This window comes from Peromyscus leucopus, chromosome 2 (genome assembly GCF_004664715.2).
Source record: "Peromyscus leucopus breed LL Stock chromosome 2, UCI_PerLeu_2.1, whole genome shotgun sequence".
Lineage (NCBI taxonomy): Eukaryota > Metazoa > Chordata > Mammalia > Rodentia > Cricetidae > Peromyscus > Peromyscus leucopus.
Window position 1 is genome coordinate 135,671,020 of NC_051064.1, and position 17,995 is coordinate 135,689,014.

General features: G+C 41.1%; 1 protein-coding gene across 2 annotated transcripts in view; it reads right to left on the minus strand.

Annotated features, from left to right (window-relative positions):
* Positions 1–17,995, minus strand: part of Maco1 (macoilin 1) — a 59,914-nt gene that overhangs the window by 28,292 nt on the left and 13,627 nt on the right. The window contains exons 2-6 of one of the 2 annotated variants that reach the window (XM_028875465.2): positions 12,365–12,506; positions 10,827–10,953; positions 7,700–7,823; positions 5,524–5,702; positions 3,596–4,097 (exon numbers count right to left, since the gene is read on the minus strand). In XM_028875465.2, coding sequence (XP_028731298.1) covers positions 3,596–4,097; positions 5,524–5,702; positions 7,700–7,823; positions 10,827–10,953; positions 12,365–12,506 — 1,074 coding nt within the window. Of the gene's footprint in view, positions 1–3,595; positions 4,098–5,523; positions 5,703–7,699; positions 7,824–10,826; positions 10,954–11,250; positions 11,650–12,364; positions 12,507–17,995 lie in introns of those variants that run through there. The other variant, XM_028875466.2, reaches the window with a different exon arrangement.

Genomic DNA, 17,995 nt, shown 5'->3' on the forward strand with positions numbered 1-17,995 from the left:
ACTGAGCAAGTCACGAAGAGTAAGCCAGTAAGTAGTCGTCATCCATGTCCTCTGCATCAGCTCCTGCCTCTAGGTTCTTGCCCCGAGTTCCTGTCCTGATTTCTTTCAGTGATAAACAGTGATATGGAAGCATAAGCCAAATCAACCTTTTCCTCCCCACGTGGCTTTGGTCATGGTGCTTCACCACAGCAATGATAACCCTAAGACAGACACAACTGAGTCCAGTCTACTCATCTGCACACGACACCCCCACTCCACTCTCTCGCTAACAACTCAAACACAGGCTTAGATAAGCAGCCTTGGTAGCATTCATCAAAACAGAAGTCAAAAACAGAAGAGACAAGCAATCGAAAAGGAAGTGGTAAGGCCTCTTCCAATCAAGAAGAATTTGCTTAGAAAAAAAATGCTTTCCCTTTCAAATACTTTTATTATTGTTTACTGTAGAGAAGTCTGAAAACCTATTTTTTTTTCCAGACAGGATTTCTCTGTGTAGCTTTGGAGCCTATCCTGGAACTCTGTAGAGCAGACTGGCCTCGAACTCACAGAGATCTGCCTTCCAAATGTTGGGATTAAAGGAGTGCACCACCATCGCCCAGTTGAAAATGTATGTTAAATAAAAAGAAAAAAAATGAATGCTTGATTCTATCACAGGCTATAGCTTTTGTCAACATTTTAGCTTTTCTCTTCAAATCTCTTTTTCGTATACATTGGAGAAAATGTTTTAAATTACATTGCTTTCTCCTTCTTCATGGAGTATCATATTGTGAATATTCTCCCAAGTTCTTAAATATAGCCCAAAAGTATGATCTTACAGTGTCGACATTAGAAGCCAGGAGTAGTGGCACAGAGACAGGCCAGTGATAGTCAGAGATACATAGTGAGACCCTGTCTCTTAACAAACAAAAAACAATATCTATATTAGAAGTCTATCAAAGAGCCAGATGTGGTGTTACATACCTTTAATTCCAACACTCGGGAGGCAGAAACAGGTGGATTTCTTGTATGAGTGCTATGGGATGTTCTGTATGTCCTGTGGGAGCCCTTCTTGGGTTCTTTGTGGCGTTACCCAGCAGGTCCGCATAGAGGATGATTAGGACCATGGGCCTGAGTGCAGGTGTCTGAGATGGTCTGCACTTGGCTGTGCTGGGGGATGGTCTGTATGTCAAGTTGCTCTGATTGGTCAATAAATAAAACCTGATTGGTCGTGGCTAGGCAGGATGTATAGGCGGGACTAACAGAGAGGAGAAATAAAAGAACAGGAAGGCAAGAGACGCTGCAGCCGACGCCATGACCAGCAGCATGTGAAGACGCCGATAAGCCACCAGCCACGTGGCGAGGTATAGATTTGTAGAAATGTGTTACTTTAAGATATAAGAATAGTTAACAAGAAGCCTGCCACGGCCATACAGTTTGTAAGCAATATAAGTCTCTGTGTTTACTTGGTTGGGTCTGAGCGGCTGTGGGACTGGCGGGTGACAGAGATTTGTCCTGACTGTGGGCAAGGCAGGAAAACTCAAGCTACATATGAGGACAGCCTGGTCTACAGAGAGTTCCAAGAAAGCCAGACTACATAGAGAGACCCTTTCTCCAAAACAAATGAAAAAATAAAAAAGTTTATCAAAGAAATGGCCCACTATTTAAGTTTTCCCATTGTTGGATAATTAAGTTCTCTTGTTTTGAGACAGGGTCTCACTATGTATCCCTGACTACCTTGGAACTTATTATGTAGACCAAGCTAGCCTTGAACTCACAGAGATCTGCTACTTCTGTCTCCTGGGTATTAGGAAAAAAAGTGTGCATACCTGGCTCCCTTTATTTTCATATTACATTAAAAGTTGAAAAGCATTCCACATTAAGTTTATGAAACTACTTAAATACATTTTCTACTAACTTATTGACAGCAAGTACTTCTCTAAAATAGAGACTTGCTCTGAGAGGGCCTACAGGTGAAGACAGAGTCCACACTGGTGACAACAGGAGGCAGCAGTCCCCAGGAGCAGGCAATGGGCACAAATACCACAGCATCAGCCCTACCTCATTGGCCAGCTGGGTCCTCGATCTTCAATACCAAAGGCAGATCAGATAGCAAAGCCAATTAGCACCACATGTTACTGGGGTAGCCAAGAAAGCCTTTTCACCTCACTTGCAATACCAAACACAGGAGACCTGTTTTGATACTAAAATCCTGTAAAGATGTTAAATAACGTGTGGCAAGGTTTCACCTGCTGCAGCTGTTAGTGAATATTGGGGAATTCCCTCTGAAATAAGTAGTACAACTGGTCTTTCTCCTCTGGACATCTGGAAGCAGGCTCTCTGCTGACTGTTCACTCTGCAGGATAGGGGGAAGGCTGTGGATGCCTGCCCAGCATCAGAAATGGCATGCTTCCAAAGTTGCATAAAGGCCTGCTACAGGAGTGAGAGGTAGAGTGTGGAACCCATGTCCATTTCTCTTATCTGGCTATTGCTCACAAAATTAAAACTAGTCAATATTCTGGTTCACATTATTCACAATGCTTAAAACTCTTCCTTGAAGAACAAATTGCCCTTGGCCTTTAAATAAGCTAAAAAATGGGCAGTGGTGGCACACACCCTTAATTCCAGCATGTGTGAGTCAGAGGTAAATGGATCTCTGAGTTCGAGGCCAGCCTGGTCTACAGAGCTGGGACAGCCTGGGATACACAGAGAAACCCTGTCTCAAACAAAGTAGAATATAAGAAACTTACTGGACTGTGTGGGCTACCTATAGCAAAACAAAAACAAAAACAAAACCCCTCGTTCAGCTCTTCGCTCCAGGATTGAAGACCGGGGGAAAAGCCGTTCCTGTATGCCAATTTAGCCAATGAATTCTGAGCCAGTCAGTGTCACAATTAAGGTTGACAAAAGAAATGTTTCTGATTAAAATCCCGATCTAACACTGTGTTACCACATGGAATTTTTAGCGAGAGATTTCTTTTTTCTTTTTAAAATGTATTTTGTGTGTGCATGTGCCATGTGCATGTGGAGGTCAAATGACAAATGGTCAGCATCAGTCCTCTTGTCTACCACGTGGGTCCCGGGACCATCAGGCTTGGCAGCAAGCACCTTTACCCAATGAGCCACCCTGTCAGCCCAAGAGATTATATTATACTTTTCAAACCTGAATATCCCAGACTTACCGAGGCATAATTTAAATTCTAACTGTAGAAGAAACTAATGAAGTAAACCAGCTCAGGGTAATAACAACTTTCTTACTCCCTTTCCCCATCTACATATGCTTGATCATAGAAGATCTGCACCATCATGGACACAGATTTTCCTCTTTGTCTTTTTGCCAAAAAGAACTTTGGATATATGCAAATGTAAAAGGACAGGACTAACAGCATCCTTCAGGGCCACCAAGCGGCTGCATGTCAATCTGTCAAACGTGGGAAGTCGTCATCATCACCTCTTATTCAGAACACAGAACAGGTCAGAACGGTGTTTTAATATGCTGACACAGGTGACTGACGAACCTGTGTCAAACAAACCCCAGACACCACCGATCACAGCTCCAGCAGACCCATGGGCGCGGGACTTTGGGGTTGCGGCAAGCGGTGGTGAGGCCGCACACACTTACCTCACCAGCGCGTCTGGCTTGCTCAGCTGGTTGTTGGGAATGCAGTTCTCCATTAAGTCCTTGTGCGCACTGGGGCTCTTGCTGGCACACTTCTGCTTCTTCTCGTTTTTACTAGACGAGGAAGGAATGCTTCCGTTTGTAGCGCTGTGACTTCGAGGTGAGGAGTTCACAACTCCACTGGCATTTTTGTAATTTTTTGAGGAAGCAGTGCATGAGTCCTCTTTTAAGAGATTTTCTGTACTTCCCACAAGATCATTGTTTAATCTTTTACTATTGATATGGTTTTCCATATACTCAATTTCTTGTATTTTAGAGTCTACAGGTTGTAGAATATTGTTGTTATTTATTCCAAGGTTATGTTTTTTGGCATCCTTGTCCTTTTCTTTCCCTTTTTCTCGATATTCTATCTCTGGCAGCGTTGTGGAAAGTTTTTTGTTGGCTGGGATGCCTCCGTTGTGATGTATAAGGATCGAGGAATCCATGTCCGGCAATCCTTTGGCTGCTACAGTACCAAAAACAAACCAACAAACAAAAACCCATACTGGAATATTGAGCTTTTAAAAACATAGACCACATTTATTTAGTAAATGTATTAGCTAGGCCTAAAAATTCACTACATTAATCACAGTAGAAACTTAGAAGCAGTAAGTACAGTGTATTAACTAACTCCCAAGTCCAGACACATTTAGGAAAAAAAAAAAATCACCATAATATGAACTTCAAACCATTAAAGATTCGGCTTTAAAATAAGACTAAAATTTTATAATTAAGTCATATATATATATATGTATATATATATATATATATATATATATATAAAATTTAATTTAAATGAAAGAAAACATGTGACTTCAAATGAAAGAAAAGATGTGACTTCCAGTTATAGACATCTAGTATTTGTGTGTCTCAAGTGTTAAAGCAATACATCTGTATCATTTACCAGGACACTTATAAACAGCTTCCTATATCAGCTCAATATATTTTAATGTGCTGTGGTATCCTTGAGAGCTATTTTGTACTGCTTCAGAAAAAAGGATTTTGATATAAATTAATTAGAAAGCATGACCTGAAACTTCTGACTTCCTGCACAGAAAACCAGTGTTACTACAAGCTCACCTATCACTATTGGCTGAATGTCCACAAGAGAAGCCCCTTAGTAATGGTTCCATTTGCTGGGCGTGGTGGCACACGCCTTTATTCCCAGCACTTGGGAGTTTGAGACTAGCCTGGTCTACAAAGTGAGTTCCAGGACAGCCAGAGCTGTTACAAAGAAACTGTCTTGAAACGCCCCCCCCCCCAAAAAAAGGTTTAATTTAAGATTCATCATCATACAATATATGAAATATATGAAACATTCAAACAGGACCCACATCTCGTTGTTCTGCCAGAAGGCAATGTCACATGTCCACACAGCCATCAATGTCACATGGCCACACAGCCACCTTGCTTATACTTTGGTTCTTGACTTGCTTCAATTACAATGTCATAGTCAAGATGTATTTTATTAATAAGTATTTCTTACAATTTGTAACACAATATTTACACATTTAATTAAAAATAATGACCTAGGGGATGGAAAGATGGCTCAATAGCTAAGAGCACTTGTTGCTCTAAGGTTCAGTTCCAGTACCACATGGTGGCTTAGAACGACCAGCAACCCCAGTTCCAGGGCTCCAGACTACTATACATATAAACATGCAGAAAAAAAAATCAATATACATAAAAATATATGTAAAACAAATACTGTATTTAGAAGCAGATGGCCCTCAGAGAGTAATAATATACTGCACTCACATTCTGTATTTCATGACTAAACAATGGCCCCAGGAAGAACCAGAAAACTGAAAACTCTAAACTCTCTGCCATTTTTTAACTGAGGCAAAATCTGACTAGCCTATTAGGTCCACAACTTAAGAGTAAAGACCTACCTTCCTCAGCCTCCTTTTCTTGCTTCTGCAACATCTGCTGCTCTGGAGGGAGGGCCTGCTGAAGAAGCTGCATATAAAACTCGTTCTCCTTTTGAACTTCCTTTTGCTTCCTTAACCGCATTTTGTAGCTCACATAACTTTTGAAGCCAAAGCCCAAAGTCACCACAGGGTACCCAATACTAGAAAGAAGACAGTCCAGCCAATAATTGCAAGCACAAGATACACAACATGTGCACCAGGCACATAGGCTACTGAGACTGAATATCAGAAAACCATTTCTAGTTGATGACGATGAACCCATGCACAGAGAACAAGCCCCTGGGCTACAGGTCTGATGGACCACAGGAAAACATTTCCCATCCTATTTTAGGGGTTCTTTAATTCTAGGAGTCCCCACAGGGACTGACAGATACTGCAGCTAATGTTTTTGAGGAAACAATGAGCTTTATGCACTAGAATTTAGCCACCATTCTGTTTTTAAGAATGAAAAGGTATCTGGACATGATGGGGCCATTGCTAACAAGAACTCGGAGGCTATGGCTGCACAATATCAAACCAAAGTTGCAGCACAGATCAGGGAAAGGCTCATGAAGTCCCATCCCTAGCTGAGGAGCTGTTAAAGCTACCCATGTTCCAGTGAATGGTCCGATACCCATGCGCAGACTCAGTGGATCTAAAAAAAAAGTACACGAAGTTGGAAGGGATAATTATGTGTGTACGTGGAGCTTATTAATAGGGAGAGTTTGAGGGGAAGGAATGGTGGGTAGATTTGATCAAAACACATACTCATGCATGAAATTCTCAAACAAAATTTTCAAAAAGAACTAAAGGGTAGAGATTTTTATGGGTAGCCAACAATAGTCATGCTAAGTGTTAAAAAAAAAATCAAAAGGGCATAAGGTGGTGGTGGCACACGCCTTTAATTCCAGCATGCAAGAGGTTGAGGCAGGTGATCTCTGAGTTCAAGCCCAGCCTGGTCTACCAAAGGAGACAGTCAGGGCTACACAGAGAAACCCTATCTTCAAAAAACAAAAACAAACAAATCAAAAGGGTATTGTTTAATTTTTAACATCAGAAGACAGAGTCAAATTTAGGCAATTACATTAACCTTCTTATGTCTGAGGAGTAAGAGCAACAGCTGCTTCTGTAAAATTAATTCATAAACACTGTCACACAGCAATTCCCAAATCACTTATGTGTAAGTATCAGGAGTCATCTGAGTTGTTAGAGTTGTTACACTAAGTTAAAACAAGAGTTCTTACAACTCTAATATAAGACAGAAAGTAAAAGTATTTCCTCCAACCAATCAAACTGCCAAATGCTTTTCCAAAGCATCTGTCTACAAACACTGTCAAGCCTATAGTAAGGCTCCCAAGTGTTAAAAGTGTTACACTTTTTAATTAATTTAAATATAGTTTTACTACAAATTTAAAGTGACAATGTTTATTTAACTCATTTGTTTGTAAAAACTTAAAAAAAAAACTGGAAATAGTAATTTGCATTCATTTGGGGGATTGTATTTTTCACAACTGATATAAACAGAAACCAAGCTTACTTTCTAATATTTTTAGTTAAAGTTAAATGAAATATACCTCAATATTTGCTTATATTTCATAAGAAGAAATGTTCCTTTTAAAAGTGTTAATAGGCTGGAGAGATGGCTCAGTAGTTAAGAGCACTGACTGCTCTGCCGGAGGTCCTGAGTTCAATTCCCAGCACCCACATGGTGGCTCACAACCATCTGTAATGAGATCTGGTGCCCTCTTCTGGCCTGCAAGGACACATGCAGGCAAAATACTGTATACATAATAAAATCTTTTTTTTTTTTAAAGTGTTAATAGCCTTATACTTCTGTAAAAGACTATGGAAGCTTTAAAACATGGCCATAGCTCATCAAGACTTTGGAATCATCATCAAAATCACTTGTCAGATACTTACAAGCTTGGCACTAAGTTAAACACTTGACACGTTGCTCCTCCTTCCCATGATCTCAGGAGAGAGATTAGAAAGCTGATGCTTAGAGTGACGGGCTCAGCAACACAGCTGCTGGGACAGAGCTAGGACTCCACCTCTGAAAAGGCTCACACTCTCTACCAGCATGCTACGCTGACGCTGGCCTCAGCTGAACTTACCATCTTACACTGAAATGTAGACCAAGACTATAGGTAATACTCACCAGTGAGCAGCAAATGGACGACAAAGGTCTACATGAAAATTTTTCAGATCTTTGAATCTAATTGCTGCTTCAATATAAACAAAGAGTATCCAGAGGGACACTGTAGGCAAACACACTCCCCTTTCTGTGGGAAAGCAGCAGAGAGACAACCATCAATGAACATAGTAGCTGACACCACAGACGGCTTGTCTGGAGACTCAGTCAGTGACAGCGACTTTCATTAGGACCTTCCACTGAACTAAAAACAGTATCATCTGAACTGAAAGCTTTTCTGTGACAAACAAGCCCACAAACTAATTGACAAAAATAAAAAAAGGTAACCATCTGTCAGGAAATATTCAGAATATATGTCAAACAGAAGACTCATAATCTTAATATACAAAGAGCGCCTAAAAATCAATTAAAAAAAAAAAAGGCAACCAAAGTTTGCTATAATACTGTATGCCTACCTGTAGCCCCAGCACTTGGAAGACAGAGGCAGGTGGATCTCTGAGTTCAAGGCCAGCCTGGTCTACAGAGGGAGTTTCAGGACAGCCAGGGCTACAAAGGAAAACCCTGTCTCAAAGAAAAAAAAACCAAAAACCCAAAGAACAACAACAAAAAAGAAGCACCAGCTGCTCTCCCAGAAGTTCTGAGTTCAATTCCCAGCAACCACATGGCAGTTCACAACCATCTGTAATGAGATCTGATGCCCTCTTCTGGGGAGTATGCATACATGTAGACAGAACACTCAAACATAAAATATACAAATAAATAAAGTTTAAGAAAAAAATCATCACCAACATCAAAAAGTTTATGACACAATCTTACCATTCTTTTATGGATATATACAATTTTACTAAGCATTTTTTTAAATTTTCTACTTTTATTCAAGTATTTTGTGTGGGTGCACACATATGTACATGCCACAGCAAGCTCGTCTCTATATAACGTTGCAGTCAGGTCTCTGCTTCCACCAACAGGATTCTGGGGTTCCAACTCAAGTCCTCAGGCTTGCCAGCAAGTGCTTTGACCTGCTGAACTGTCCTGCCAGCCCTTGTCAACTATTCTTCATCTCAAGGAATTTTAAATTTTTTCATATGGAAAAAAAACTAGCCCTCCAAGTTATATATACTATAATCCTATTTTCCATGTTTCTATTAAATGTAGTTTGTTTGTCTCAGCATTAACTATTTCAAATTAAAACCTATCTCACGACTTGTCACTCCAATGTGTGTGTCACTCTGACACTATCTGATGATCCCTGGGGGAGTCCCAACAGGTTCTATAGGAGCCATGTCATTAGTTCCTTCCCTATGAGACAACACTGGAGGAGTCAGAAAGGCTGCCTTTGCCAAACAGAGGCCTAGCACATCTCGGCTGAGCCTCTCACACATTTAGATTAGCCCATCTTAGGTAACAGAGAAGAAACTGGGATGCACATAAATGGCCCAGAAGGAAATACAAGCAAAAACTGGTTCAAAGAAAAATCTCTTGAATTAGACTAGACAGCAGCCAACTTGAGAACATTCTGGGTAGCTTAAAATCGAGTCCGATCCTACAGTGGAGAAACCACGCTCACAGTGGAGACCTCCACCAGCAGGGCTCAGCTGTCTCTCCAGTGGCCGGCACCACTTTCAGCAGCAGCAGCAGCAACAGCAAGGATGAAGCTGCTCCAGAGAGCTTTTACTGTCTGGTGTGCTCTCAAAAGTTACAATCCTACAGGTTACAGCTGGGTCAGAGAATCATGTTTCACAAAGCTCTGCAGACAGTGTGACCCTGAGGACCAATCCTCAAATTCCATCAGCACATGCCACATATGCTTTCATAGTGAGTTGGAGTTGTCAAAACATTTCTTCTGATCTTGGTTCGAAATAACAAGTTTGAAAAAAGAAAGCTGACTATGAATCCCTATCAGTAAGAATCTATCTGAAATACAGTGTAAAGAATTAGGAGCACAAAATAGGAAGACACTTAAAATGCCAGACAATTAAAAGCTAGTGACATCAGGAGTATTTTTGCTGACAGAAAAACAAAGACTTAAGAGGCTATGACAGTGTCTTCAGATCACGTGATACATGTCATCTGGGGGAGACCATTTATTCAGAGTGGTCCTATGAAAGTGGTCCTGTATCAGGCCACCTGAAACTTCTAAGGCCAAATTCTGTCCATTTTCATATGTTTCTGGATAAATCCTTTGTAGATCCTCTAAGAATCTCTAAGCCTCAAACTGTAACAGCATCTTGGGCTATAAATACAAGGAGGACACTTGTGACCCAGTATAGAGAACTATTTTCTCCTATGCAGCCCCAATGTGAATGAAAATGGCAGGAATCCATAGCACTGCACATTGTAGAAGGGCCTCTATGTGCCTGGGATGCTGAGAATTTTTTTTTGGGAGGGGGGAGGTCAAATTATTGGGTTCACACGAATGACTTCTAACTTTCCTTTCAATACAGAAAGGCTGTGAACAGTCTTCTAGTATGGCACATGAATGTCTTCAACTACTCCTAAACATAAATCACTTCAACTCTTTTTAAATTGACATCTTTGCAATAGAGGTGTCAACTGAAATGCCTAAACTTTAAGCTTTTGATTCAAATAATTAAAAAAAATAAATAAAAAAGGAAAATCCATGTATAAAAGCATATAGAGCAAGGCATGGTGGGGTATACCTATAATCCCAAACTCAGAAGGCAAAAGGCAGGAAGATCGCTGTGAGCTGTAGGCTGGCCTGGTCTACATAATGAGTTCCTGGACAACCGAGACTATCTAATGAGACTCTGCCTCAAATAACCAACCCTACAAAAACCCACAAACCACCACCACAAGCCAAACAACATATTACCATGTATTGGGGAAAGGCAACTTTAAACTGTCAATCTTAAATAATTCATTCAAATAATCCACATTTTTTTTTTTTATTTTTTTTTTTTTGGTTTTTTCAAGACAGGGTTTCTCTGTGTAGCTTTGCGCCTTTCCTGGAGCTCACTTGGTAGTCCAGGCTGGCCTCAAACTCACAGAGATCCGCCTGCCTCTGCCTCCCAAGTGCTGGGATTAAAGGCGTGTGCCACCACGCCCGGCTCAAATAATCCACATTTTAAAAACTTGCATCTAAAATTTCTAACCAAGAAGTCATCAAGCTTACCTGTGTGCCATACGTACTGGACCCATACATATGTGCTAGCAGCAAAAAAAAGCCATTGTATGGGAATGAAGAGGAGACATATGATATTTGATGTAAATGCTACACAAACAAAAAATACTGAGAAGGCCTAAAGAGAGAAAAAAAGGTAAATTAAAACCACATTTCAGAACTTGTCATTTTCAAGCATGTTATTAAAAACTTTGTTGAATAAAATTACTAAATACAGAGCAAGTTAACAAGAAGAAATTTTAAACACTTAGAATAGACCATGTAGCAGCAGTGGTTATTAGCTTGCTTGAGCAGCACATATACTAAAAAGCAGTGGCTAACTCAACATTCAAGAGTGCTTAAACCATGGGGAAGAACTGGACTAGAAGTGAGGTCGGACCACAGTGAGCTCCTTGGGATGCTCTAGGCAGGTCACCTGAAGGAACAAGAACTTTAACCCTGAAAATCCTCCTGTTTCCTCATAACCCATCCCTAAAGAGCTTCACTCTTAAAGGAGAGGCTTGCTGGAATGCTGATGAACCAAACATTGCAAGAAATACATATGCTGGTGGTAATACTAATAACACTGCCTTCCTCTGGACACCACTATTCATTACAATAAGACAAAAGCTGGAGGCCATCTTTTGGAAGCCTGGATTGGAGAGTTAGCTGTAAGGTGTAACTATGGAACACAACAGAAATTATACATAAGTCAAAAGAATGTAACTGGATAGTTTAAAACCTGTGCTCTAGCGACTCCTGAAGGGGCTCTGAGCGCTTTCCAAACAGAGAGCTCTAAAACAACAGAGGCACTCTTCTATTTTATTGGGTAAGTAGTTATCTTCAATGAATTAATAAATACATATTTAATTTTCATTTTCTTTTTTCTTCGTGTTTTTTTTTTTTTTTTTTTTTTTTTTTTTTTTTTTTTTTTTTTTTTTTTTTTTTTAGCTATTATTTGTTTTTTGTTTAATTTTCCCTGAGAACAAGGTCTCTGTAGCCTTGGCTGGCCTGGAACTCAGTTTGTAGACCAGGCTGGCCTGGAACTCACAAATATCGTCCTACTTCTGCCTCTTTATTGCTGGGATTAAAGGCATGCATCACCACCCAGCTTGTTTTATTTTGTAACCTACATTAACAGAAGCTCTTGGGAGTTTTCAGTAATTTTTAAGAGTATAAAAGGAATCTTGAGATCAATGAGAATCACTGCTTTGATTCAATTACAACCTAGTGACAGGAACTCCAGAGCACTCTAGAGTAAGACTAGGCAATACTGAGTCCTCCCACTGCTACCCACCTCTTGTAACCCTATACCCAGTCTCCTCACTCCCCTCAAGTGGGAGAGAAGGAGAAAACAGAACCACACATCAGTGGGCTTAGAACAGCCAAGTTTTAATCCACAGATCCAATTAGCTTATCCTAACACAGGCACTTCAGTATTGCTAATAAAATCCATTTAAAACAGGTCACTATCAGCCACTGAAGATATTCTTTTAATTAGAAGGGTAACTAAATCCCTGACAGTTGGAGAACATGCAATAGGAACATACCAGTCCCTGGTATCTGAAGGAATCATAGACGCTTCTGATGAAAAGCCAGAATGGCCACAGATATTCAAATCGGAACTCCAGGACAAAGTCTGCCAGGAGGACAAGTGCCCACACTACCAGGAATTTCAGGTATAAAAATGTACTGCAAAACATAAAAAGAAGGGATTCAAGGTCATGCATGGAGAACCAGAAATAGGATTGTACTGTTTCTGTTTCAAACAGATATAAATAACTTCATTTACCACGAACAAAGTGGAGATACAGCCCAGAAAGCTGCTACTGTGGTCCATGTGGATTGTAAAAACCTCCTTCACTCTAAGCCTCCCTCACTGTCAAGAGGAGATGATGACCAAACCTGCTCAGCTCCATTTAAGATGGAGGAAAAACACTAAATCTCACCACTATTTTAAAATGTGCTAAGTGCCTGACTTGAAGATACTGCAATCCTCTGAGAATGACAGCTTTCAAGCTGTTCTTCATTAGAAGAAAGTGTCATGGCTGAAAGGCTTCAATGTGCGGCTTCCTCACCCTCCACACCTGTTTCAGAGTTGGAAATTCTTGCTGTGCACCTCTCTGTGCTGCAAGAATTCTGTACTTGTCTCTCTCTTTTGCTTCTCTATACAGCATTCATGTGCACTGACCAAACAAAACATAACTGACTTCCTAAAAATATGCCAAAGCTAACTCATGGGACAGACACCAGCTATTACCAAAGACTGTAGGCACAAAAATGTCTGTTAAAGGAAATATCTTCAAACATTCTGCACTTTAGATGTAAATGTGTGTTCTGAGTTCCCTCCTATTCATGTTAAAGAGACACATGCTTTGAGAAGCCAATTAGTCGTACATACATATATAACCACTGTACTGAGCTCAAAATAAGGTACAAACACAGTTAAAAAAAAAAAAAACACAAAAAAAAAACCAAGCTGGACAGTGATGGCTCACATCTTTAATCCTAACACTCAGGAGGCAGAGGCAGGTGGATCTCTGTGAGTTCCAGGCCAGCCTGGTCTACAGAGTGAGTTTTAGGACAGCCAGGGCTTTTTTTGAGAAACCCTGTCTCAAAAAAAGTTTCTAAACCAGGTATGGTGGCATACACTTACAATTCCAGGCATGGTGGCATACACTTATAATTCCAGCACAGGGAAAGCTGAGATTTCAAGAAAAATCTAGAGTTTGAGGCTAGCCTGGGATATACAGCAAGTTACAACCTAGTCTGAGTTAGAAAGACTCTATCCTAAAAAAATAAATTTCAAAAACTGACCATATATGAGTTCTGGTGAAAATGTAAGCAGCTGAGAATGAACTTTCCACACTGTGGAGGGGATGATACTACCCAAGAGAAATGCACATTCATCTCCAGACTCATGGGGGATATTACCAACAATTGTTTTGAAACTAGCAGCCAGCTACAGACCAAAGATAAATTAACACAGAAAAAAAAAATTAGGGGTTCTACTCAGCACTGACAGAAAATAAGCCATTCAGGAGAAAGTTCAAAACTATTCCCCAAAAAGCTGGGCAAAAACACAAATGAAACTTTAGGGAAGTGTTAACTACTGGTCTAGAGCAAGAAAGCTCGAGGACTGAGACAAGAACTAGTAATGGTAGCAAACACCTTTAACCTCAGCACAGGCCAATCTCTGTAAGTTCGAGGCCAGCCTGGTCTTTGGCAGCCACAGCAGCAGGTCAAAAGGTAGTGAATCCGGTTAGACAAAAAGCCTAAGAACTTTGGTGCTGGATAGGATCTAACCAAAGACCTCACCTGCTTGGTCAAATGACCTTATCACACCTGGCCGCAGTGGCAGAAGGCTGTCTGTCCCCTCTAAGCCACTGGAAGTGTCTCCTGAGATTTAAGCAGTTTACTGAGGCCCTGGACCAGCAGACAGCCTCCCAGCTGCCTAAGTCACCCCACAAGTACAGACCAGAGTCCATGCAGGAGGAGGAGCAAGGATGCTGGCCTGTGCTAAGAGGCCACCTGTCCTTTGAGTGGGGGGTCAATGTTGGTGGAGCAGGAATGCTCAGCTGGTGGAGATTACACAGTACAGACCCAATGGAACTGGTCGTCTTCCTGCCTTTTGTCCAAAGGTGGGTTCCTTGATGCACCAGAATATGGTGATATTTTATTTGTACTGAAATGTGATTTTATTTGTATGTTAATAAATAAAGTTGCCTGAGGGTCAGAGCTAATAGCAAGCCATAGCAGAAGTCTGGCAGTGGTAGCACACGCCCTTAATACTGATCACATGACAGGCAGATCTCTGTGTGTTCAAGGATACCACCAGCATGGAGACACACGCCTTTAATCTCAATACCAACCATAGAAGACCTGGAGGTCTGTATAGATGGGCAGAAGAGGAGGTCATGTGGTTGGGTTTACAACCAATGAGAAGGCAGATAGAAAGTCAATAAAAAGGACAAACACACAGGAAGTAGGTCTCTTGCGGAGAGGTAGGACAGCAACGGCAGTGAAGGGTAAGGTTTTTAATCTCAGCTCTTAGCTATTGCTCTGACCTCTTGGTTTTTAACTCTGTGTTTGGCTCTGTGTTTCTTATTTAACAAAATGGTTACATCTACACCGGAGGCAGGCCCAGCCGGGCCACAGGAAGATACCACACTGCCTTCACACAGATTAACTCAAAGACAAAGGTGGACATGATGGTATCCGTTCCACAGGCAGGCAATGTCCTTGGGTCCAAACTCCATGGCTCCCATTGCCAAGTTGGAAAAAGTAAAGGCCAAAGAGCTCGTCAACAAAATGGGTTAAATGCACACTGCTGAGTTTCCTGCACACAAATGCAATGTGTGAACTGCCCTTCAGGCTGGAAAGACGGCCCAGCAGTTCAGAGCACTTGTTGATTCCCAGCACCCACATAGTAGTTCACAACTGTCCACAATTTCAGTTCCAGGGGATCCAACGTCCTCTTCTGGCCACCAAGGGCACCAGGTGTGTAACATGGTGCACAGACATACATCCAAGCAAAACACTCAAAACACTCTTACACATTAAATAAAATATAAAAAAAAAAATTAGGGGGTTGGAGATTTAGTTCAGTGGTAGAGCGCTTGCCTAGCAAGCACAAGGCCCTGGGTTCAGTCCTCAGCTCCGGAAAAAAAGGAAAAAAAAAGTCCTGGAACTCACTCTAGACCAGGCTGGCCTCAAACTCAGGGATCCACCTGCCTCTGCCTCCTGAGTGCTGGGATTAAAGGCATGCGGCACCACCACCCGGATAGATGTTTGTTTGTTTGTTTATTTGTTAATAAGAAAAAAAGAAAAGAAAAAAAGAAAGAAAGCTTGGACCAGCAAATTGGCACAGTAGTAAAAGAAGAAAAAGCACAAAACCAGCTTGCCCTGAAGACCCTCCACAGTGGAAGGGATAAAAAGCCGAACGTTGTCCTCTGACTACTGGTATGTGAATACCAAATCCTTTCTCTCACACACAATAATAACAATTTTTTTCAAAAGCTTTCCAATCTTGTATACTTTGTAAGGCAAGCATTCTTATGCTGATGTGATCAAATTAACTATTTGAATAAATACAGATTAAAAAAAAACCAGGCTATTTTCCCTCTTGGTGGTGGGGGTTGAATCCAGGGCCTTGTACACACTAGGTATGTGCTCTAGCACTTAGTAATACTCCTAGCACAAACCAAGAACTGTAATAATTAATTGAGAAACATTTCCCTAAGATGTAGAATGGTCTATATGCTTGAGAACAGGAGGACAAAAACAAAATTCAGTCAGAGGATTCTTTCTGTGCCCTATGAAGCCACACAGCCAGAAGACAGCAAGGATAGGAATGTGATATTTAAACAATTAAAGAATTTGCCATTTAGTGTTAATTTCTTCTATTTTTAATTTTTGTAGTAATTATTTTGTGCATGAGTGTTTTATATGTATGAGCACCACATGTGAGTCTGATGCCCAAGGTGGTCAGAAGAGGTCATCAGATCCCTGACACTGGAGTTTCTGATGGTTATGAGCAGATATGTGGGTGCTAGCAACTGAACTCAGGTCAGAATTGCTCTTAATCATAAAGCCATTTCTCCGGCCCCTACTGTTTATTCCTAACATTAATTCTTAGAACTTCTATGGGTTTGGTAATAAGTTTCTAGGAAGTCTGACATAGAAATCAAGGGGCCCAAAGGAAAGAAACAGTTCTGTCCCATTTGAAGTCTCCTCTTCGATTTCATTACACTACAACTTTGTTGGCCAGTTTAAAGACAGAGCCCACAACTGACTGCGGAAAGCAATGAAAATCTTAGTAGAAAGAACAACTCGAGTCCTGCAGATACTTAGAATTATAAATGACTTCAAAACTAAAAGAAGTTTCCCTGTGGTCCAGAACTGTTTTAGGCACTAAAGTAGGAAAGTCAGTCTCTTAGCCATGTTTTAAAGGCATTTAAAAATGGCATGGGGCAGGCCGGCAATGATGGCTCACACCTTTAATCCCAGCACTCAGGAGGCAGAGGCAGGGGGATCTCTGTGAGTGCAAGTCAGGCTGGTCTACAGAGTGAGTTCCAGGACAGCCAAGGCCACAGAGAAACAAAAAAATGGCCTGCGGCCAGCTGGAGGGGTGGAAGTAAAGCTAGGTGGTAAAGCACTTGTCTAGCATGAGGAAGGCCTTGGGGTCCATCCCCAGCATCACATGCACAAAAATGTATTTATATTATGTAAACTGTATACACTCAGTGGCTTCCAGTTCCTTAAACACCAGCCCTGTGACCCAGACACTTGTCTTCTAGATGTCACCCCAGAGAAACACATCCATGTCTCCACAGACTCTCGTGGAGATGCTGGGTTGGTTTACTCTCACCTACATACATACTTCTTTCTTGTTTAGCCATCTGTCAAATGGTAATTCAAATCTACACCTAAACTCTGGCTCCTACCTCTGTCTTTCAATGTAGAAAACTTTTTCTTCTCTTTTTTTATGATTTTTTTATTTAGCCTGGTAATAGTGGTGCACACTTTTAATCCCAGTACTGGGGAGGCAAAGGAAGGCTGATTTCTCTTTCTCTCTCTCTCTCTCTCTCTCTCTCTCTCTCTCTCTCTCTCTCTCTCTCTCTCTCTCTCTTTGGTTTTTTGAGACAGGTTTTCCCTGTGTAGTTTTGGTGCCTGTCCTGAATCTCACTCTGTAGACCAGGCTGACCTAGAACTCACAGAGATCCACCTGCCTCTGCCTCCCGAGTGCTGGGATTAAAGGCACCGGTTGATTTCTTGAGTTCAAGGCCAGCCTGGTCTACACAATGAGTTCCAGGACAGCCAAGGCTATAAAGAGAAACCTTGCCTCAAAAAAAAAAAAAAAAAAAATTAGTTTTACTTATGTGTATATACCAGTGTTTGAGTGCAGGCATGTGCATGTGAATACAATGTCTGAGAACATACAAAAGAGGGAGTTGGATTCCCTGGAGCTAGAGGTATAGGCCGTTTTGAGCTGCCCAAAGCAGGTTCTGGGAACCGAACTTGGGTCTCTGGAAGAGCAGTACACAACATTCTTAAAAACACAGAGCCATCTCTCTAGCCCTGTTTTGTGTTTTGTTTTGTTTTGTTTGTTTGTTGAAACAGAGTCTCATGTACTCCTGTATCAAAGACCTCAAACTCACTATGTAGCCAAGAATGACCCC